The 24,572-nt window shown below is 29.4% G+C and overlaps 2 protein-coding genes and 1 long non-coding RNA gene across 9 annotated transcripts; all 3 read left to right on the top strand.

The window, feature by feature from the left end:
* Window positions 1-1,487: 1,487 nt before the first annotated feature.
* Window positions 1,488-9,055, top strand: LOC101244664 (probable isoprenylcysteine alpha-carbonyl methylesterase ICMEL1). 2 transcript variants are annotated; one of them, XR_011221099.1, is made up of 11 exons: window positions 1,488-2,322; window positions 4,713-4,789; window positions 4,898-4,967; window positions 5,067-5,147; window positions 5,531-5,605; window positions 6,371-6,472; window positions 6,559-6,699; window positions 7,133-7,173; window positions 7,294-7,448; window positions 8,405-8,495; window positions 8,598-9,055. XR_011221099.1 is itself a non-coding variant. In XM_004238930.5 (11 exons), the coding sequence occupies exons 1-11, from the start codon at window positions 1,931-1,933 to the stop codon at window positions 8,751-8,753; spliced, it is 1,395 nt and encodes a 464-aa protein (XP_004238978.1). In that variant the 5' UTR covers window positions 1,488-1,930; the 3' UTR covers window positions 8,754-9,055. The 2 variants fall into 2 exon arrangements, 1 of the variants encoding a protein (XP_004238978.1); XM_004238930.5 differs by having other exon boundaries at window positions 7,133-7,198; window positions 7,305-7,448.
* A 766-nt stretch (window positions 9,056-9,821) lies between these two features.
* On the top strand, window positions 9,822-11,584 carry LOC112941471 (uncharacterized). The gene is made up of 3 exons (XR_003246736.2): window positions 9,822-9,936; window positions 10,516-10,632; window positions 11,311-11,584. It is a non-coding gene; the product is annotated as an uncharacterized lncRNA (long non-coding RNA).
* A 1,863-nt stretch (window positions 11,585-13,447) lies between these two features.
* LOC104647298 (uncharacterized) lies at window positions 13,448-24,060 on the top strand. 6 transcript variants are annotated; one of them, XM_069297809.1, is made up of 6 exons: window positions 20,498-20,654; window positions 21,822-21,899; window positions 22,247-22,321; window positions 23,107-23,202; window positions 23,330-23,388; window positions 23,810-24,060. In XM_069297809.1, exons 1-5 carry the CDS (start codon window positions 20,570-20,572, stop codon window positions 23,335-23,337), a joined length of 342 nt encoding a protein of 113 aa, XP_069153910.1. In that variant the 5' UTR covers window positions 20,498-20,569; the 3' UTR covers window positions 23,338-23,388; window positions 23,810-24,060. The 6 variants fall into 6 exon arrangements, 2 of the variants coding, with proteins under 2 accessions (XP_069153910.1, XP_069153909.1); XR_011221096.1 differs by lacking the exon at window positions 21,822-21,899 and having other exon boundaries at window positions 20,419-20,654; XM_069297808.1 differs by lacking the exon at window positions 23,330-23,388.
* The last annotated feature ends 512 nt before the right edge of the window (window positions 24,061-24,572 follow it).

The following is a 24,572-nucleotide window of genomic DNA, read 5'->3' as shown; positions in this document are numbered from 1 at the left end:
TCTATTTTTGGAAACATGTTTATAAATTTATTAGAAGCAAAAATATTATATCCATTCATTTTTAATTGTCATAGTTTCCTATTTTTAGAGTGACTAATATTTTACAATTTATTATTCATTATATTGATATAAGAAAAAAAGAAAAATAATTAAAAAGTCATCGAAAATCCAAATTCCAAATAAAATTCTGAAACCTTATTATAGTAATATTAGGAAAACAAATACTGTTAATTATAGTATAAATATGACTAATATTTTACAATTTATTATTCATTATATTGATATAAGAAAAAAAGAAAAATAATTAAAAAGTCATCGAAAATCCAAATCCCAATAAAATTCCGAAACCTTATTATAATAATATTAGGAAAACAAATACTGTTAATTCTAGTATAAATCCAATTTGAATTGGATTTAACTTTTAATTACGTTCGATTATTATTATTACTTTTTCATATATTGTAAGGTCCAACTCGAAAACCAATTACCCAATTTGTGCATGAATCTTAGGCTGATATAACATCACCCTACGGGCAAATTGTTAAGGTATTACCTATCGAATTTAGCGTGTAAATAAAATTTTATATTGATATAACTAGAAAAAAGAATTACATATAAAGGTGTACAAATTATTCTTTTGAAAATAATCGTGTGGATTTGATACAAAAGTTAACAATAACACATCATGATAAAAGTATTTTTAGAATGTTTTAGCTCAATAACTAATATTAGAGTCATTAGTTCTACAAAATAAATATTGAAATAAGAATAAAATAGTCGGTTTACAATCTTTACCAGTACTTTGTGAGACACATACAAAAACAAAAACAAAAACAAGTAAGTGAATTTCGATTAGACAAAAATAAAAGCAACTTAAACAAAAAAACAAGTGATTTGAACAAAAAAAAACGAAGTAACTTAGACAAAATCTTTTTGTCAATAACCTCATACTAATCAATCGAATATTGAAATATTACATGAATCATATGCAATTTAATTCGAAAGAAAAACGTATTAAATATGCAAATAAAATCTCATACTATAATTTGAGATTATCCTAAGAATTTAATTGTTCCTTTATAAAAAAATTTGACAAACTAAATTTGCTACCAAATCAAGATAAGTACACATATCCTAATATTCATGTCCATAATTCGTATTATCTTATAAACTTATCCTTTTATCTCTTATTTGACTCATGTTATCTCATAAATTTATCCTTTACATCTTCTTAGGCTAAGTTATAACTAAACTTTCTAACATACCATATTATATTATGTCTAACGTTACAATATTTCAATATATTATACCATACAATCCCTAACTTTACCTTCTCACGAGTCTCAAACTCTCAGATTCGAAACTCCCTATATACATTCCCGATCAATCTTATCCATGAAACTTACATGACGTAATTTATTTTCTATATCTTGTTTATAAACTATTATACTGAAACAAAATTTAAATTCGTAATTTCGAAATTCCTTTATGAAAGGAAAAAACATATGCTAAAAACAAAAAATAAAAAAATTAACCTATGATAACACAACATGTGGAACCAAACTTTTAGATTTGTCCCCACTATTGTTTCTTCTTCTTCTCTGAAAAAAATTCAAACTGTCAACCAAAAAAGCCACAAAAATTTCTCAAATCTCTATGAAATCAAATCAATAATTCATGGAGATAAGAGAATCTTTGATCCCTCCATCTTCCCATCCCTTCAATTAAACTAACTTTAACAGTACACAACAAAAATCCAACTCATTTTTTCACTTTTTCAGCAATAAAAATTGAATCTTGGATTCTTGATAACATTGTTTTCTTGTTTTTTTACCCTTAAAAATCAAATCTTTTTTACTTTCCATGGATAAATTTGTCTTCTTGTTCTTGAATATTTGATAAAAATCAAATCTTTTTTGTAATTTTCTCAATGCAACCCTCAAATCTTCTTCCTATTTCTAACCCCAATTCACCACCATCAATGTTGATTCCAACATCCTCTGTTACTGCTGACACAATGTTAGTCAGATCAGAACCTCATATTGTACATTCATCTTCTTCATCAACCATACTTGTTGTTCAAGATGATGATGATTCAAAGATTGAGACAAAGCCTCTTCTTACTAGAGCTTTTAGTTATTCTTCTTCTTCGTCGTCTTCGTCGAACAATTTAGTTATGCAGCAGCAGAGGAGGCGCCGGATTGCAAGTGCAAATTCCCTTTTGTCTGGAGCTGTTGAGGGTTGTCGCAGAGAAATGGGAAGGGCTGCTTCTGATACTTATGTTGTAACTAGGCTTAGCTTTAGACTCTTGCGATATCTCGGGTAATAATCTCTTTTGTAAAACTGTGTTTTGGTTATAATGTTTTGTTTAGTATGATGATGATCATGGTATGCAATGAACATAAATGAAGAAGCGGAGATTCAGATATGCGACATCAACTTGTTTGTGATTGAGGCGTAGTTGTTGTATTTTTGTTGGAATGATTTATTTAGTACGATGATGATGATATGAATGAGCTTGAATGAAGAAGTGGAGATCCATATAGATGAGCCCAACTTGTTTGGGATTGAGGGGTAGTTGTTGTATTTTGGTTGGAATGATCTATTTAGTATGATGACAATGATATGAAAATGAGCTTAAATTAAGAACGGAAGATTCATATAGGCGACTCCAACTTGTTTAGGATTGAGGTGTAGTTGTATTTTGATTTGAAAAGTTTTATTTAGTATGATGATGATGATATGAATGAGCTTAAATGAAGAAGTTGAGATTCATATAGGTGACATCAACTTATTTGGGATTGAGGCGTGGTTGTTGTACTTTGGTTAGGATGTTTTATTTAGTATGATGATGATATGAATGAGCTTAAATGAAGTAGTGGGGATTCATATAGCTGATCCCAACTTGCTTGGGACTAAGGCGTAGTTGTTGTATTTTGGTTATAGTGTTTATTTAGTATGATGATGATGATATGAGTGAGCTTAAATGAAATAGTGGGGATTCATATAGCGGACCCCAACTTGTTTGGAGCTTAGGTGTAGTTGTTGAATTCTTGTTATAATGGCTTGTTTAATATGATGATGATATGAAATGAGCTTAATGAAGGAGTGGACATTCATATAGCCAACCCCAACTTGTGTGGGTTGAGGTGTAGTTGTTGTATTCTGGTTAGAATGATTTTATTGATTACATGTTTGAATTTGTTTTTAGTTGAGTTTGTGTATTGGTTTGTCTTCTGGTAATATCGTCTTGAACTTCGATTGTTTTAAGGGAAAAGATCCAATTTGCCTCTATACTATCCGGAATCGCTCAAATTTGCGATTTGTTACAATTTTAGTTCATTCATACCTTGGCCATTAGAAAATAGTTATGTATTTGTCTTGTATTTGTTGTTTACCATTAACAGAGATCTAATATGCACGTGCTAAACTCTTTGAGAAAAGAAAAGGTTCAAATTTATTCCTCAACTTTTGTCTATGGGTTACCAATTACCGGTTGGAGCGCCGTTAGGAGTCAAGGAAATAATGAAACTTTTTCCTAATAGTGAGGGTAAAATTAGACAGAGTTTATCCCAGCTCAAAATTTATAAGTGGTCTTACATGTAACGATGGTTTTGCCAGCTTTGGAGACAACACTAGTTGGGAGTATGTTCCCCTATAGAGTTTACGATCGATTATACTTCAGGTGTTGGGAAAGACCAATCATACTAATGAGTAAGTCACCCGTTTTATTTTATCCTTGATGTAGTTTAATGTGTTATTTGAATTGGTATAAGTTGAATGAGAACTGAAATGAGAAGGCAACCGATTATACCTGAACTTACATGGAATACAGTCATACAGAACAAAGAAAGGGGTTAACTTGAGGGACAGGAGCAGACACCATGACTGGCATTAAGAGTATGTTGTTCACCTTCACTTCTAATGATTGAAGATAAGGTTCTAGTGATGCTGTTATACTTGGTGGGCTGGCTTTTAGCTTGCATATTGAAGAAGCTGCTTACCAACAATGACAAGTTGGAAGTGTAGTGGAAGGAATAAGCTTTTCCTGCAAGCCTCCTAGGAATGAATTCTCTCCTGGCCTCCTTTTCATGCTAACCAAACTTAAGGAGGGAGAGCACGTGTCTACTGATTTTCTTCTTTCCTCCATCTACATAAAAGACTTATCCATGATGATTCCAACCTTTCCATGCCAGGTTATTGTGTCTTAGATCAGCATGTCCAAGTCACCTTGTAGATATATGTGACACTGCCATCTTAGATGGTCAAGTTAAAACTTTGATTTGTCTCCATGCCCTTTATGCCAAATATTCTCACCTGTGAATAGGTCAGTTCAGCTATCTGAAGGTTTCACCATATCAAATTTCACTCTACACAACAGCTTCATACATATTTTTTGTTGTTGCATATCTGTACAGCCATTGAAGTAGACTACTAAAATTCAGCTTCTCCACATGTTATAAAGAAACCACTTAATTGCTTATCAACCAAATGTTCCATTTCACCCTAGCCTTTCAAGAGGAGTTTTAGAATGCCTAGCACTATTTTAATATTAACCTTTATAGTTAGCCAATCAACGTCACTGCAATGCTCTCTTAGCAACTCTTTGAATATTTTATGCTGTAGGGATATATTCCTACCTCAAATCTTAGTGTGTAATATATATGAAAGGCATTTTCTAAATTTTTTCTGGTCATCCACCTTTTGTTCAGGGTAGGGTACAGATGGATCGTCAGGTTTCTTGCCCTTGGCTGTTATGCTATGCTGCTTATACCTGGTTTTATTCAAGGTCTGAAACATCTTGGATATTTCATCTGAACACCTGACTCTAAATATCTTGTTGACTTCATATTTTAGAATATAACGCCCATAAATAAATCATGCTTGTCTGATGCAGTTGGATATTACTATTTCTATTCCAGTCAAGTACGTAGAGGGATTGTTTATGGTGATCAACCAAGAAATAGGTATACTTTGTTGAATTCAATCCTTATTTTCATAGGATGCTTGAGCATACTTTTCTATGTCTTCATGGATTTATACCTGGTTAAAGTCTCATGGTGCAGGCTTGATCTATACCTGCCGAAAAATATGAATGGGCCAAAGCCAGTTGTTGCATTTATAACAGGTGGAGCATGGATCATTGGGTGCGTAATTAAGTCATTTCCTTAAACTACATCCATTTATCCTTAAAACTGAGGAATATCCTATGTTATAAAATCTAGTCTGATATAATATGATCTGCCAGCTTCTATCTGTTTGGTAAGTATGGAAACTGTTACATTTTCTTCAAACCATTTGCATTGTAAGATTCAAAATCTGATCTATTATTAGATTTTCAGCATGAATGTTTGAGGATTATTATTCCTACTGCTTACTATGTTACGTGGCTACACCGTAGAAGCTTTTACACTTACATTGCAATCATTAATCAACACATAGTTAAAATAGTGGCTCCTCTTGTTTAAGCAAGTCGGTGACGGTTTGATAAAATTATTTTCTTAGTTATTCTTTCTTCTTTGTGTTACAGCTACAAAGCTTGGGGTTCTCTTCTAGGACAACAATTGTCAGAAAGAGACATTATTGTGGCATGCATTGATTACAGGTAATTACTATTTCATCTGAGAAATACAGTGTTTTTTGGGGCTTAATGTACATTTGCATGATGAATCGTTTAGATGTATGAGTTTTGTAATTCATGTTCTCTATTTCTTGCACATGTGTGAGTTATTAGTTTTTTTGCTTACGCAGGAAAGATTTAGGCATTTCAACTTATTTACCACACGATACGTTATCTGAAAAAAGAAAAAAAAAGTTCTATGTTACTAGGATTTTGCTTATATTCACTAAAATTAGCTTTTTGGACACTTGGTATAATTTTTATGTTCGCTAATACCTTTCTTGTAATTTTCAAAACCTACAACAATCTTGTTCTGTGAAATGATACAATAGAACGAACTGGTCTAATATCAGAACGGCGAAAGCAGAGTGTTGGTTTACCGTATATGTGATGATGCATCTAAAGAGCTTTACTTGTTTTCTTTTCCTCATAAAATAATCTTTCTTGCATCTAAAAACAAAAATCTTTCTCACAATATAACTTCCAACTCATCCGAAAGAAGCCAGCTAATATGGTTGGGAAATGTCAATCTAACAAGTTGAAGAGGATTAAGAGAAGAACGATGTCCAAGATGTGATGTATGGCTTTGTGCAACCGAGGAAGAAAAATTACAAGTCAAACTTTCTCCCGTTGTTTCTCTCATGTTGCATATACTATATGTTGGATCATTCATTGGACACTTAAATTGCACTTGTATGTAGCCACTAGTTTGTTTTCGATAACTAAAGGCGTTACATCAATTGCTTGCAGAAATTTTCCTCAAGGAACAATTAGTGACATGGTTAAGGATGCTTCTCAAGGTATCTCCTTTGTTTGTAACAAGATAGCTGAATATGGAGGTGATCCGAACAGGTAGCCGAGTTGTTTTCTCCTTACATTCTTATGAATAATTCCCTCTAATTAAGAATGAAATATATCATGGTTTATTCTTCTTCTAGAATTTACTTAATGGGACAATCCGCTGGTGCACATATTGCTACATGTGCTCTCTTGGAGCAGGCAATCAAGGAGACTGGTGCCGAACCGAGAGCTTCTTGGAGTGTCTCCCAAATAAAGACGTATTTTGGTCTATCTGGCGGGTAAGTTCTTGTTCAAGTCCCTGGGACTACAAGGCTTAGAGTCTTTGCCACTTCTTCCTTTAGGTCTTCTAAAAACCTTAAATTCCCAGATGAAGTTCGAATTTCAATTGAACTGAGCCCAGATTTTGTTGTCTATCGGAAACAACCTATGAGGTAGGGGTAAGGTTTGCGTACACTAGGTATATCGTTGTTGAATGATATCCAAAGTTCATTAGATTCCATTAAACTAATTTCATGATGTTTCCTTGTGATTTTCCATCTACTTGCAAGCACTGCCATTTCTGTTTCTCTTTGAGCTCAAAGCATGATTAGCAATTGTTGCTAGGCATTGCTTAATAAGGTCGCGGGCAAAATGATTTACGAAGAAACTCTTTTCTGATTTTGGTAAGTGGAATTGATTGAACTAATACACCATTTTTTTAACAATGAGCAGGTATAATATCCTTAAGCTTGTTGATCACTTCCATCGCCGAGGTTTGTACCGTTCAATTTTTCTAAGGTATATATATTACCGACTTCTGGTACATGAATGCTTTAACAAATGCATACGGCTATTTAAATTTTTCCAGTACATATCGCTAATATTGATTTTAGTACTTGCACAGTATAATGGAAGGGGAACAAGGTCTGAGACAATACTCACCAGAATTAATGGCTCAGGACCCAAACATAAAAGATGCCGTCTCTCTTCTTCCTCCTATGGTCCTTTTCCATGGTACCGCAGATTATTCCATTCCGTGTGATTCCAGGTCTGGACCTCCTCTTCATGCATTCAGTTACTAAACATAGAAATGTTTGATCCTTTTTGGTATTGACTAAAAACGGAAGGGTGACACATAAAATGAGACGGGGAGGAGTAACTTTTATGCGTTACAGTTTCAAGTTCACCATGAGTGTATGCTCGATATACTAAATTGCAATGAGTTTTTATCTGAACTAGATATTCAGGCTATTGCCATTCATTTTAGTTCGATTAATTTGACTGGTTCAAGATTTTCTTAGTAAATGGTAATTACTAATAGCATTTCATGTAGACCCTTAATATTTGCTAAGTGTCCAACATTGGTTGAGGAATGAGTTTTTATATCAATCATCGCTTCCTAAGCTAGCTTTTGAGGTTGAGTTCGGCCCATAATTCATTTCTTATCAATGTACCGACTACCGAAGTCAGAGTCATGAGCTAATTTTTGAGGTTAACTCAGGCCCCGAGGTCCAATATCTGTCTTACTTTTTTTTGTATGAACACCTCGTTGCCTCAATTACCTGCCACCGTGAACCCTATATATCCAATTCATTGGGACCTTTCATGTTTGTCTGTGGCCCTCTATCCATCATATATCAGAATTTTCGTTGCAAAAATTGCATCAACGCAAGTCATAGGCTTAACCAATATAACCAAGAATGAGGATGGATGGTTTCGATTGCATATAAATTCTCCATTTTGAGGATGCAGCCAGCCTGTCACAGGGACACAAGCTGTATAGGTTAGATACATAAACTATGGAGCAGAGCAAAACTGGTTAATTAATCGTTAAACATAGTGGCTGCATGTATTATTATGGAAAGGTAGCCCTTAAAATGATCTCCACAATGCATCGATGAGATGAACAGTAGACATATTTGACATTCAATTATTGCATATATACTGTGTAGATCCAAACATCTTTTGCAAAGTTTGCTAACATACGTATTTCTCTTAATCCAGCAAGAGTTTTGCTGATACTCTTAAAGCTCTCGGTGTCAAAGCAGAATGTATCCTATATGAAGGAAAGACACATACAGATTTGTTTCTTCAGGTAACTGATGCCTCATTTGCTTATATCGCGAAAAGCTAAGGTCTTGTACACATTATAGTCATTCCCTTATTCGCGTTTTATTCTTGCTTTGCTAACGTTTAGGATCCAATGAGAGGTGGAATAGATGATATGTTGGATGATCTCATTACACTGATTCATGGTGATAGCTCTGAAACCATCAAGGCAAAATCGACCCCAAGAAAACGCCTTGTACCTGAGTTCATGTTGCAGATGGCTCGAAGTGTTAGCCCCTTTTAACGATCATTCTACTACTGTTCCATAACCCATTGTGTTCAATTGGACTCATTTTGAGATCCATGAATCGCCAGAGCTTTCGATTAGATCCTCTTTTTTTTCTTTGTTTTAGTTAGTTTAAAGTGGACTTGCTAACAAAAGTAGCCATATATACATATAGGTTATTCTTGGAAGGGAAAAACCCTTCATTCAATTATTCTTATTGTAATATTTTCTTTCATCAACATATGCGCGTTATTACAACTCAGGATACTTCATTAATATCATGGCATATAAAGTCCATACAAAAAAATTTGTAGATGAAATTTTGCTTATATCATCTAACAAATTTATGTCATATATCTTCACAAATAGTCAATTACGTACATATTATTACCTTGATTTATTATTTAATCATGATAAATTATTAAAATTGATGTGAACATTTTATGCGCATATAGACTAATCTACGGACTGATGAGACTATTCTATATATAAATAAAAATATATTATCTACTTCTCCACTTTGGAAAAATCTTAGCAAATGAAAAGTGGACTTATGTCCATACAATTCAAGCCCTAAGAAAAAATAAATAGAAATGATGAAAATAAATTTTTATGACAATAAATACGCATATTAATAAAGAGAGATAAAACTTTTATTGACATAAGTTAATTATCATTGGATCAAATGTCACTATAAGCTTTAGGGACATATACAAAGAGTTAATAATCGCCTTTAAAAGTACTTATTTAACGATAATTAAGCTATTATGGTTAATGATCATTTGAGTCGCGCACAAGTTCCATTTTTTAACATATAGAGATTTTAGTAGCTCGATTGATTTATTACTTAAAAGTGATTTTATAAATTTATTAGCCAAACGCAATTATAACCTCTCACCAAAAGTAAACACTTTTCAAAAAATTTAACCAAGGAAGCTTACTCAAGACTGAAAATATTATAGTCATCAACTTGAGAGGACTTTGATTGACTAAAATATTATAAATCAAATGTTCAGAAAATTATAATAAAATATCATTCAATAATTAAGGGTCCACACATTTATAATCACCTCATATATTAAAATAATAAAATTAATTTCTTTTTGCTCCAATTTGATCTCCATGAATCACAAAGCATTATTCTTAGCTTTTTTTGTCATACTCCTCTGTCTATTCTCAGCAACTTCTAGAAGATTGACAGGTATATTATTAATCCCTTAATTGTAATCAAACGGAGCTAGATAAAATCGAGGAGATTTTATAGTATAAAGTTATATTTTTATATAAGTATAGTTTACTTTATTACTTTTTACGTATATATAAAAAATGTTAAACCTTCGTTGAGTTCTTATTTCATTTGGCTTTTTTTATATTAATAAAAATTCTGACTTTCTTATTCGTACCATTAGTTTCTTATTTTATACTAGAATTTTATTTTTTTAAATAACTTGATTTAAATTATATTTCATGTTTAAATCATTTTTTTGTTTTGTAGGAAAAGTATAATAAAACAAGCTAGATATTATTTATAAAATTTAAAATTAAACACAACTTCATCTTCTAACTTAAAAGGTTCAAATGAAATGAAAAGTATTTGTAATAATAATTAGTAGTTTGAATATAAGATCTATGATATTACGTGATTATCTATTTTGAAATATTACTCTTTTATATGTTTCATATAAATTAATCAAGTTGGATGATTTTATTAGCTTCTCGAAAGACATAATATATTAACATGCTCTTTAAATTGATTTCAACTAACATTTATGTCCTCTAGGTTATGATTGTAATGGCTATAAATCTCAAGAAGAATCGTATCCACCATGTAGTTCCCTCTACTTTATCGATCCGCAGATACGAAAAATTCAAGTCCCAAATTCAATATCGTCACCTGGTAAAGTTTTACGTAAAATATATTTTTTAATTTATCTTAATTTATTTCGTATAATTTATTATACGCAAAGATTAAAGGAAAAAACAATAAGTTATTGTGCATATATGTTTACTTCACGGATTGATAAGTTTGACATATCTAGTGGCTCAATCCATTAAATTTTAGACGAGTTGAAAGAATTATATATTTTAAATTCTAAAAAATATAATAGGATCGATAAGAGATGATAATCTTTATTGCTTCTGAAATATATAATTTAATTTGTTTGACCTAAATTTTAAAATAAACTTATTTTGAAACGTATTTCTATGTGAAATGATTATTTTGAACAAGCATTTTTAATTTGGTGAGGAGCTATTTGTTTTGGCCAATTAGTATTTGATCAAATTTCTAAAAGGTGTTTTTTATATTTTTTTTTTGAAAAGTATTTCTCACACCCTTTTTTTGGTAAGTAAATTATTTTATTTATTGAATATGCATTGCACAAAAGGAGTCACTAACAAATTGTGTCTAGACGTATACTACCAAAATTTAAAGTGTTTACTTATCAACTGACTTATATAATTTATCTATGTATTATATCTAAAAATTATTTTTAGTAACGATTTATATAATTTATATTTTTTTTCAAGATTATAGATCCATTACTTATACAATTGTTTCTTTACATGTTTGCAGCTCGTGGAGCATGAACAGAGATTGAGTAACAAAAAAGGTCATATTGCGCAAGAACTTTATATTATATTTACGTAAGTTTAATTACATATGTTTTTTGAGTTGGACTTTTGTATGTTTGGATCTCTGTGATAGATCTTCAATGGAGTTAAGTTATGTATTTTTTTTAATATATATATATATATAATAAAAACATTTTATATATATTAAAGTAGGGAATTTATGAATCAAGAATCTGGTTGTTGGACATAGTCTCAACATATCAGAGATTCAGAGATATAGTTCCAGGATAATAATTAAGTTTTGCGGTGTAACTAGCTAACTTGACCTTCAAATTATCTGGCATTACCACCATATGAATGATTTACCTCGAGAGAATCGTAAAATTTCTTTTCTTATTTAAAAAATTCGATTATTCCTGCAATATCGTATACATTGTACCAGCTACAGTGATTCTAAATATTTAATTCGTGCGTTCTTCCTATTATTCCTATTAAAGACTTCTATATTATGTGAGATAAAAGGCTATTTATGATAGTTCCTAAAAGTATTAGACTTATTCCAATGGACAATTAGCTCCATGTAATATAACTACAAGCATGCAATTATAATCACCAATATTTAATGTCTAATCGAGTTTAAGCCCTATGCTCATGTATCTGAGTCGGGTGAGAAGGAGAGAGGCAAGTAAGATTCTCATATATATTATATATATATATTTGAAATATCAGATACAAGGAGAGAGGTGAGTGGGAGAGGAGAGTAGTGAGCGAGATACGAGAGAGGCTAGTGAGAAAGTCAGATACATGTGAATTCACTGAAATAAATTTTATCAAGAATAAATTATATCTAATTTTGACATCATATATCTAGATGCACTGGCCAGATACACGTAACCAAAAAACAAAATCTAATAAATAATTTTGCAAACTAGTATGAATCTAAATAGTTATCTCATAAAGGACTAAAGTAATGAGATTTCTATAAATTATCCAATATATAGCCTGTGTGCCACTAATAAGTGTACTACACTCACTATATCATAATAACAAATTTTATCAACCTAAAATAACATTATCAAAAGATTATATTTGTCTTTAAATATTAATTTAAATCCCCTCATTTGCTAACACACAATTCTTATAAACATCCCATCTCATAAGAAAATACAATTTTTTTCATCTATAACTTCATACAAATATTATTTTATACATATTATACCAACCAAACGAGACATATAATTAGCTATGCGACCAACCAAATGATAGTATTATTTTATGTAAGATTGAGATTTATACGAAATTAAAACCATTCTTATTGATGAAATCTTGGTTGATAAATATAATATGAACTTAAAAATTAAAGAATTCTTTTTTTATATATTTCTATCGTTAATTCTTTGTTGTCGATTATGCGATATACTGGATACACGTAGTTTCGTGCTCATACTATACTTGCTGCACTCTTTTGTGGTGCAGATTGGATTTCAAATTCGGATACATTTCTTGGAGCTTTAAAGATGAGTTTGGATTACCTTAGAGTTGTGGTGCGCTGCTCAGCACACACCTTCATCTACCTCTATTTATTAGGTTATTTTGGTATACTGATAGGATATTTTTTACGTTTAGATTTTCATAGTTTGGATTTTTACCGTATTATAGAAGTTCATGTACTTATGAAACTAAATCTCGGGGTGGTAATTTAGATTTTCGCATTTTCTACTTGTAAATGACTTAGTGATTGGATATTATGTTTCTGCTTATCTTTCTACTATAAATATTGAATTGAATTGGTAAAAGTATTAAGTTGACTTACCTATCGATAGGAACATAGGTGTCAACACGACTTTTGATTTGGATCGTTACATTAATACACAACAATAAAAATAGAAATTAGTGCGTCATATAACTTTTATCTCTGAGCAATAAAAAAAAATATTACTAATTATATTAACCGATAAATTAAAAACATGTAATAAAAATAAAATTGTTAGCTATAAAATATCTAATAACAGACAAACGATAAATTCATAACTATATATCGACTAGTGCCATCATAGTCATCAATTTGAGGAGACTTTAACATATAAATTAAAATTTTAACTTTTAGCAAAAGACTTCAAAGTCAAGCCACATAATTTGGGCAAAGAAAATAAGAATTTTCTAATAAATAGTTGTCCATACATTTCCAAATTCCCTATCAATATTGTAATCTTTAAGAAAATTGTATAAAGGGGTAAATAAATAAGCATATTATTTGATTAAATAAAATCTCAATCTTGTAGATTTTAAAAACCATGATTCACAAAACATTCTCTTTTTTATTCATAGCCATTTTTTTCTTAATTTTTTGTTTATCCTCAACAACATCCTGTACAAGATTATTACAAGGTTTAGTAATCCCTTCACTCTATAGACTATAATATAATTGTTTTTCCCCTAAATTATTATTATTCATTTTATTATTAATTGTTGTGCTAACTATCTTTGTTTAAAATTTGTTTTAACCATGATTTTTTTTTCTCAAAATACTTTGAATTGTTAACTGATTTATATTGCATGATTCTTATATGATCTTTCGATACGTAAATTTCATTTTTGCGTAGGGACGTGGATTAAAGTAGAAGGTTAGTAAGTAGTTGAGTGTTGTATCGCTTATCCTTCCATACTAGTAGTCGTAGCATTGTATCTGTAGTTTAATTCTCGTTCTTCAATTTCTGTTACTTTTTGTTGTTTCTTATACTTCGATTATCGTATTATTTTGTTGTAGTTACTGTTCTGATAGTTATCATATAATTTTTTTAGTATTTTTCCTTGAGTACTTCTTTACATTTTGTTATTTCTTTTTCAATAGTGTTTATCCTTAAATTGAGAGTCTATCAGAAACGATATCTCTATCTCTATGATAGTGGTTTGTGAAATTATATTAAATTTTACACTGAATATAAACATTTATTTTATTCTAAGTTTTTAATTTGATCTAGCTCTCCATATTTTAGATCAAAGTCATATAAATTAAAACGAAAAAATACCTATATATTTATAATATAAATTTTCTTTGTTACAGCACGTAGGGCTATTATGGCTGATGATGATAATGGTGATTATAATCAGGATAATAATAATAATGATGATGATTATAATGATGCTAGCTCACCAGCAATTCCACCAGGTAAACTTCTCCATCTCAAATGCTATGTATAATTTTGATTCTTTTGATTATGATATTTATAATTTAATAAATTATTAAGTGTTGAATTATTCAACTAGTTATGTGTTATGATAAAAATCTATTTTCTTCTTTCATAATTGAGAATAATTAACTATATATTTTTTTTTTCTATACACAGGGTCTTATGATTCTCCTTTAACTATTTAAAATATCAAAATTATTATTTTATAACCATATCATATCAATATAAATTTATGCATAACTTAATAATTTCTCACTAAGAAATATTGAGTGCTATTTTTATAAATATTTTAATTGAATTAATGAAAAAAAGTTAATAACTTTTTTATATCGAAAATTTAGAAAGTTATTTAATATTTGAAGAATTTAAATAATAAATTTAAATTACTTATCAAATTTATATAAATTAAATTTTTTTCTGACCAAATTTTTTTTTTCTCGATTTAATTTAATTTTCTATGATAATACTAGAGTATGTTGGAATTCCAATGCGACCTCATTCCTCTAAACCAGATCATTCGGCAACTGATCAACACCCACCACCTGCTGTTATACACCCACCCCCTGGTAAAATTCTCTCAAATATATATCTTTCTTATTTTTTTTTGATTTTTCACTCAATATTTTGTATTTATATTAAAATTTAATTAAATATGAATTCACGTATTTATATTCTTATTCTTTTCGTATGGCTCGCCAATAACCGAAAGGATTGGATAGGACGGGATGGAAGTGAAACATTCTTAAAAAAGTATATATATATATATACTAATTTAAATATAAAACTACTAATTAAAAATCAAAATATTTTATGAGTAATTTTTTAGTATATATATATATATATATATATATATATATATATATATATATATATATTTCTAATAAAACTGATTAACAGCTTGATAGCAAAAAACGGATGCGAGAATATTTTTCACTAATATTAAAAACCGGTCCAATCGATTTATGTCATTTTTGAATTATGTATTTCAATTCTAACAAAATATATTATTATTATTATTATTATTATTATTATTATTATTATTATTTTGCAGCAACCCCAACGGCATGCAGTGGAATGGATCGACAAGAATTAGAAAATTGTATACGTCGTCAAGTAAACAGGGATCTTTGCAAGAATTATAACATATGTTAAAATAATAATCAATAAATTATGTATGTTTTAGATAATTAATTAATTAATTATATGGTTTATAAATTTTAGTACTCCACTTTGTACAGAATGGGTACATTTTGTTTCATTAAATTATCTCCCAAAAGAGGATACAACACAAAATATTTTCAATTTTTTCTATTGTGAATGGCCCTTTTTATACTCCTCCTGTCTCACGATATTTGTATTTTAGAAGTTTAAAATAAAATTAATTGGTTAATTGTCTTCAATTGTGATTATTCTTAAAAACTATAACCACATAAATTATGACATATAAATAAAGTAAATATGTTTAATAAAAAAAATTATATCTTAAAATATAATGAAAGTATAAAACAGTCAGACGTTCTCCTAATTGATGTATACTTTAAGAGACTTATAAAAAAGATATTGTAATTTTTTTGATGACATAGCAAGTACTTCAAAACATTTTGTAGATATCGAAATTTTATAAGACTCTATACGACGTATTTAATTTCAAGTCAAACATTTTTTTTAAGGTTATTTTCATTCTTTTAATTGCTCAACATGTTTAACTTTTGATAACATAGTATATCTACGAAATAGTAGAATCAATTCAATATATTCATAATATACCTCATCTACATTATTATTAGTTTTAATATACATATTTAATTTAACCATATAAATAGAATACCAACGAAGAGTAGGAATTTCAGTTATATCAAATCTGAAGGGGAAAAAAGAACTAAAATGCAAAGAAAAAATCTTTTTGTTTCAAATTATGTGAATTTGGATATGATATTTTTTAAAAAAATTTAATACTTTTGAAAATTGTAAAAAAAGAATTGTAAATTAAAATAATTGATAAATCAAAGTACTTTTAAAAATAAGTATAAGACATGCTCATGTGAGCAATTACTCTATAGAATTAGTATAGCTCGTAAACAAGCACATTAATGAAGTCTTGATCGAATAGACAAAGATATTATTGTTAGGATCGAATTCACACACACACTTGATGAATGAAGGACACAAGAACTTACGAGAGAGAGATATGAGAGATCTAGAGAGAGAAAGAGAGAAATCAATATTTCGTGGTAACACTCCGTGGGTAAACTTCCACGGCGATGGAGTATATATTAATAATTCATAGTATATGATTCCCTCAGTTGCACAAAATGCCTTGAACTCTGATTTGTCATACTCTCCTCCATTATCAGACCTTAGACATTTTATTTTCAAACCGGTCTAATTCTCAACTTCAGCTTTCCATTTCTTGAAAGTTGCAAACACATCTGACTTATGCTTCAAGAAGTAAACCCATACCTTTCTGCTGGAATCATCAATGAAGGTAACATAGAATCTGGATCCTCCAAGTGATGATACTGGAGATGGTCCCCAAACATCTGTATGAACCATTTCCAATCGCACTTTCTTTGGCTCTCTAGGAGTCTTTGTGAAGCTTACTCTTTTCTGTTTGCCCATAACACAGCTCTCACAAAGACCCATATCGACAGACTTCAGGCCCTCTAATGCTCCTCTGGCAACCAGCATCTTCATTCCTTTAGCACTCATGTGTCCAAGTCTGTTGTGCCACAGACATGAAACGGAAGCACTATCAGCAACAGTAGCCATGTTAATACACCCTGCAGGTGTACAAGGTTCCAAATTTGGTGCCACGAGCTACTACCAAAGCACCTTTCACAATCTTTCATGAATTTTTTCCAAAATCTGTTGCATATCCCGTGCTATCCAACTGACCAACAGAGATCAGATTTTTCTTGAGCCCAGTAATATATCTGACATCCTCCAATGTCCACTGGTTTCTCAAGGGGGTCTTTATGCAAACATCTCTCTTTCCTTCAATCTCTAAGGCTTTATTGTCAGCAAGATACACCTTTCCAAAATTTTCAGATTTGAAGTTTTGGAACAAATCCTTGCTTGGAGACGAATGGAAAGATGCACCAAATTCCAAAAATCCATGATTCAACCAGGCTGTTCACACTAAGGATTAGAGCATCTCCAATGTCCTCTGCTGAATTTACAGAATCATTGTCATCTCCAGATTTCTGATTCTGTTTCTTCTTTGGCTTTGTACAGTTCGTCCGAAAGTGCCCTTTTTCTCCACAGTTCCAATAAGTCTCGTTTGATCTGTTCAGAGATTTTCCTTGATTCTTTGATTTTGATCGACCATGTTGATTTTGGCCTTTCGTCTTACTTCTCCCCCTTCGATCAACGCTGAGAGAACTGCCCGATGAATCACCCACTTCTCATTTGCGAATACTTTCGCTAAGGACAACATCACGAATTTCATCAAACTTCAGTTTCTCAGATCAACGGAAACTGCTAATTGCAGCAACAACAGTATCCAGGACTCGGACAGAGATGACATCAAAATCAACGCCTTAATTTTATCTTCGAAATTAATATTCACAGAACTGAGTTGACTCACAATCATATTGAACTCATTTATGTGATCAGAAACAGATCCATTCTCAGACATCTGTAAATAGAACAATCTACGCATCAAATATACCTTGTTCATCGCCGATGATTTTTCATACATGTTTGACTGTGCCTTGAATAGATCGAACGTAGTCTTCTCCTTCACGATGTTGAACGCCACGTTTCTTGACGAAGGCAACCAGATCAACCCTAGAGCCTGGTGATCCTTGAGTTTTCACTGCTCCTTCGTCATGGATTCCGGCTTCACCCCAGTCAACGGTTCGTAAAGATCTTTCTGGTACAGATAATCTTCCAACTGCATCTTTCAGAGACTGAAATCGGATTTATCAAACTTCTTGATTCCAAGCTTTGAACTATCCATCTTCAGTGATCGTGTTAAATCTCCTTGGCTTTGATACCAGTTGTGAGGATAGAATCCACACACACACACTTGATGAATGAAGAACACAATAACTTACGAGAGAGAGAGATAAGAGATCTTGAGAGAGAAAGAAAGAAACCAATATTTTGTGGTAACACCCTGTGGGTAAACTTCCATGGCGGTAGGGTATATATTAATAATTTAGAGTATATTTGGTTTAGAGAATAAATAGTACAGTACATCAAATATTAATCAGGATCCCGCCCCCCATATCCCCGTGGCAACCTCACCGCGGAGGTTAAACCGCGTGAACATTAATATATGACAGTACATCAAATATTAATCAGGCTCCACAACCTAACAATTCTCACACTTGGAGACTGATTCATTCATCCAAAAATACATTCTAAAAAAAATCTCTTTATCATCAACATCTTTACCGCACCGCAATATCTGTAGCAACAACTACAGAAGACCAACCGAGGTTTTGCATAACCCCAGTTTTCCAACATCAACACATTTCGTCAACATGTCTGTCGGGTTCTTTGCACCCTCTATCTTCTCCAAGCACATATCACCATCCTCCACCGCCCTACGAGTGAAATGGTACCGCCTCCTGATGTGCTTTGTTTTCGAATGAAAAGAATTTTTCACCAACTGTATGGCACTCTGGCTATCTAAGTAAAGAATTTTCTCGCTCTGCTTCTTGCCCAATTCCTCCAGATAATCTGCTAGCCATATCATCTCTTTCCCAGCTTCAGCTATTGCCACATACTCAGCTTCAGTAGATGAAAGAGAAATACATATCTGAAGCCTGGACATCCAACTCACTGTTGTTCCACCTATGGTGTAACTGTACTCGGATGTACTCTTGCTTGAGTACATCAAATATTAATCAGGCTCCATAACCTAACAATTAAGATTAAACTTTTGCTATTTTGAAGTCTTCGATAGAAAAAAAAATCGATTATTTTCTATAGATAAACCCTATTGTAATATAATTGTAGCTAAACTACACAACTTGACAAGACGCTATCAGTTGACTTGGTCAACTGCCATGAAGACTCCATAGTAGTAGTTTTTTATTTGTCCATATTAATTTAATATATTTTTGACCAAAAATAAATAAAATAATAATTTTATTATATTATTTTTTAGATAAATTTAATATTTTGATAAATGCATTAAAAGATAATTATAATTAATGATATAATATATAAAAAAATTAAATGATCTGTTAATTTTTTTTATTTTCAAACTAAACAAGTAGAAGTTTCTTTATCCGATCATTTTTACTTTTTTATGTTTGACTTGATCAATCTCTTAAAAAAATAATTTTAATATGTAATTTATTATATAACCCTATTAATTACTTCCTATGTTTAAATTTATTTGTATACTTTCCTCTTTATTCCAATTTAAAAAGAATTTTTTTTTACAACTCTTAATTTTATATTTTTAAAATAAGTGTAAGACTATAAGATTAAATGACATTTTGACGAGTTTGATAATTTTTAATTTAAGATCAGTATAAATCCACAAACATAATTTACTCTGTTTCTGATTATTTTTTTTTGGCTGCTGTTTAAAAATTATTTTTAGCTAAAAGAACTCAACATTCTATACCAAGTACTTTAAAAAAAAAAGAATTTTCAAGTAAAAAATATTGCTTATTTCTACAAATCATAAAATCACTTTACCTTAATATATTCTACATGTTCAACATATCAGTATGAGAAGACTTAAGAGTAGACTAACTAAGTGTCACCAATCAAAAAAGGTTGCGGCGTAATGGATAAAATTATTTCTTTTTTAATTAATGATTTTAAATTTAAATTACGAATATAAAATAGTTTAACTAACTTAAATTAATTGAACGTTAATATAGATATTAAATCACGTATGAAAAATAAAAACTAAAATGTCATAAATGTTTAGTCGAGGGAAGACTTCACACGTTTTCTAATATCTTAAAGGATTTTAGTCCACAAGTTTGAGTTATTTATTTTTCTCTCGAGGAAAAGCTTATATAAGATATTGTTTGTATTAAACAAAAAAAAACACAGTATATTTATTATTCATCTCTTCCTCCATAGCTTTTTGAAACCATGAATTACAAAGCATTTACTTTGATATCGTTTGTATTATTTTTTTGTCAATCATCGATAATGGCTTCTCGAAGAATATTATCAGGTTTTATCTCTTTGTTTTTCTGATTGATATATAAAGTATGAAAATTTTAAAATATTATTTATTATCTACTGGATTACAATTTTTTATGTTGATAAAACATAAAGATCATTTGTATTATATATTTATTATCTCTTCACATTAGTCTAAAACAAATTGCTATTACATAAGTATATAACAAACACTGTCAATAAAAATACTTTTTAAAATAAATATTTTTTCAAACTTAGATCAAACAGATTATAAAAGTATAAATAATTAGGCTATTGAAAATAAAATGGATACCAAATTTGGACAGATTAAAATATTATTTTATATTCATCAATTTGACCAAATAGGAAAAAAATTCAAAGACAAGTAGGTACCCCCACCCCCTCAAACAAAAAAAACTATTTTTTTATACCCAAAAGTGCTTATTCTTTGTTTGAATTGAATTTAAATTTTATATATTAATAGAGCTGTCAATATGCATTAACCCATTTCATTCGGGTTAATTTATATAGGCTTTGATATTTTACGAATCAAATTAGGCCAGTTTATTTTTTGTGTGGATCAGAAAATGGCCGTTCCAACTCACAAGTATGTGGGCTAAAGTATGTTTATAGCTTGATATTTATCATTTTAAAAGTATGTGTAGTGTTATTTTTATTTAAAAATTATATCATATTTAGAATTATTAAATTAAATTATAAATTATAATTTAAAATTATTATCATAAATATCGATAAAATAATATTACATGATGTTAATACTACTACTTTTTAATCAGATCCACAAATAAAATTATCTTTCTTATATTTATTTATTTTTTCAAGTAAAAATATAAATATTTAATTAGAAATATTAACATAATTGTTTTGAGTTTGTACTCTCTGTAATTTAAAATTTTAATATTATATTATATTATATTTTTAATTAATTTTCACTGGCCCATGAAACGGATCTACCGATACTTCTCAAGCCTCTTATTCATGCCGGGTCAAAAAATTCTTTTCTCAAATAAACTTCAAAAATCATAGCACAACTCTATTAAATTTTGGGCTAAGTCCCAACTCAACAGACCTAGCCTATATTGATGAATCTACGTATTAATACAATCAAATTCTTTATATTCAAAATAAATAAATTATTATGATAGCATAATATATATAAACTCTATTTTAATAATAGGTCCGGGAAGTTGTAAAATGCCAGCACTACCTCATCGTCCTCCATCAGCTGGATCAGCAACTCCCAAATCATCGCCCCGTAAATTTTTTATCAAACTTTTTTTCAATTTACGTGTCACAATTCAAATTTTAAAAATAAAATATTTTAATTTAATTTTTATAACTTCGCACTGCCTGATGCGAACTACTATTAATATGTGTGGCAAATTAGTTGTATAGTCTTGTTTTCATTTAATTGCATGATTTTTCATCAAAATGAGTAGATTTAGAAAATGAATTAATAAAATCGAAAACTTAGAAAGTTATTTAATATTTGAAGAATTTAAATAATAGATTTAAATTACTTATCAAATTAGATAAATTAATTTTTTTCTGATCAAAATTCTTTTTTCATCAATTTAATTTAATTTTCTATGATAATACCAGAGTATGGTGGAATTCCAATGCGACCTCATACCTCTAAACCAGAACATTTTGCAACTAATCAACACCCACTACCTGGTAAGAATAAATTCTCTCCAATATATAGCTTTCTAATTTTTATTTTTTTTTCACTCGATATTTCGTATTTATATTAAAATTTGATTAAATATGAATTCACATATTTATAATTTTATTCTTTTCCTATAGTTCGCCAATAACTGAAAGGATCGGATAAGACGGGACGGAAGTGAAATATTTTTAAAAAAGTAAAAAACATATATATATTAATTTAAATATAAAACTACTAATTAAAAATCAAAAGATTTTATGAGTAATTTTTTTCGTAAGAAGATATATCACATATGAGCAGGGATCGGAATTAAGTGGGGTTCGTAGATCTCTCTCTCTCTCTCTATATATATATATATATAATCTTGTGATTTGTTAATATCCTAATAAAACTGATTGAAAGCTTGATAGCAAAAAAAAGGATGCGAGAATGCTTTTTAGTAATATTAAAAATCGACCGAATCGATTTATGTCATTTTTGAATTATGTATTTCAATTCTAACAAAATATATTACTATTATTATTATTATTTTATAACCATATTATTTCAATATGAATTTCTGCATAACTTAATTATTTCTCACTAAGAAATATTTACTGCTATTTTTATAAATATTTTAATTGAATTAATAAATATTTTAATTGAATTAATAAAATTAAAAATTTAGAAAGTTAATTAATATTTGAAGAATTTAAATAATAAATTTAAATTACTTATCAAATTATATAAATTAATTTTTTTGTGACCAAATTTTTTTTTCTCAATTTAATTTAATTTTCTATGATAATACCAGAGTATGTTGGAATTCCAATGCGACCTCATTATTCTAAACCATATCATTCAGCAACTGATCCACACTCACCACCTGCTGTTATACACCCACCCCCGGGTAAAATTCTCTCCAATATATTGCTTTCTAATTTTTTTTCAATTTTCCACTCGATATTTTGTATTTTTATATTAAAATTTGATTAAATATGAATTCACACATTTATAATTTCATTCTTTTCGTACAGCTCGCTAATAACTGAAAGGATCGGATAGGACGAGACGACAATGAAACATTCTTAAAAGGGTAAAATATATATATATATATATATATATATATATATATATATATATATATATATATATTAATTTAAATATAAAACTACTAATTAAAAATCGAAAGGATTTATGAGTAATTTTTTTCATGAGAAGATATATCACATATGAACAGGGGTCAAAATTAAGTGGGGTTCGTAGATCTGTCTATCTCTCTCTATTTTATATATATATAAAATCTTGTGATTTGTTAGTATCCTAATAAAACTGATTGACAGTTTGATAGCAAAAAACGGATGCGAGAATGGTTTTTACTAATATTAAAAACCGACCAAATCGATTTATGTCATTTTTGAATTATATATTTCAATCCTAACAAAATATATTATTATTATTATTATTATTATTATTATTATTATTATTATTATTATTATTAACTTGTTATTTTGCAGCAACCCCAATGGCATGCAGTGGAATGGATCGACAAGAATTAGAAAATTGTATACGTCGTCAAGTAAACAGGGATCTCTGCAAGAATTATAACATATGTTAAAATAATAATCAATAAATTATGTATGTTTTAGATAATTAATTAATTAATTATATGGTTTATAAACTTTAGTACTCCACTTTGTACAGGTTGGGTACATTTTGTTTCATTAAATTATCTCCCAAAAGAGGATACAACACAAAATATTTTCAATTTTTTCTATTGTGAACGGCCCTTTTTATACTCTTCCTGTCTCACAATATTTGTATTTTACAAGTTTAAAATAAAATTAATTGGTTAATTGTATTTAATTGTGATTATGCTTAAAAACTATAAACACATAAATTATGACATATAAAGAAAGATTATATCTTAAAATATAATGAAAGAATAAAACAGTCAGACACTCTCATGTCTCCTAATTGATATATACTTTAAGAGACTTATAAAAAGTATCATAATTTTTTTGATGACATAGCAAGTATTTCAAAGCATTTTGTAGATATAAAAATTTTACAAGACTATAAGACGTGTTTAATTTCAAGCCAAACATTTCTTTTTAGGTCATTTTTATTCTTTTAATTGATCAACATGTTTAACTTTTGATAATATAGTATATCTACGAAATAGTAGAATCAATTCAATATATTCATAATATACCTCATCACATTATTATTAGTTTTAATATACATATTTAATTTAATCATATAAATAGAATACGACGA

The sequence above is a fragment of the Solanum lycopersicum genome, chromosome 5 (assembly GCF_036512215.1).
Source record: "Solanum lycopersicum chromosome 5, SLM_r2.1".
Classification (NCBI taxonomy): Eukaryota; Viridiplantae; Streptophyta; class Magnoliopsida; order Solanales; family Solanaceae; genus Solanum; species Solanum lycopersicum.
The sequence above is the reverse complement of the archived record's forward strand: the minus strand, read 5'-3'. Positions and strand labels throughout refer to the sequence as shown.

Bases quoted from the DNA above. Each gene is read 5' to 3' on its own strand.
- LOC104647298 (XM_069297808.1), top strand. From the start codon at position 20,570: ATGAATTACAAAGCATTTACTTTGATATCGTTTGTATTATTTTTTTGT. The intron at 20,655-21,821 runs GTTTTATCTCTT...TTTTAATAATAG, and splicing joins TTCTCGAAGAATATTATCAG to GTCCGGGAAGTTGTAAAATG. The intron at 22,322-23,106 runs GTAAGAATAAAT...TGATAATACCAG, and splicing joins TAATCAACACCCACTACCTG to AGTATGTTGGAATTCCAATG.
- LOC101244664 (XM_004238930.5), top strand. From the start codon at position 1,931: ATGCAACCCTCAAATCTTCTTCCTATTTCTAACCCCAATTCACCACCA. The intron at 5,148-5,530 runs GTGCGTAATTAA...TTTGTGTTACAG, and splicing joins GGTGGAGCATGGATCATTGG to CTACAAAGCTTGGGGTTCTC. The intron at 6,700-7,132 runs GTAAGTTCTTGT...AACAATGAGCAG, and splicing joins TATTTTGGTCTATCTGGCGG to GTATAATATCCTTAAGCTTG.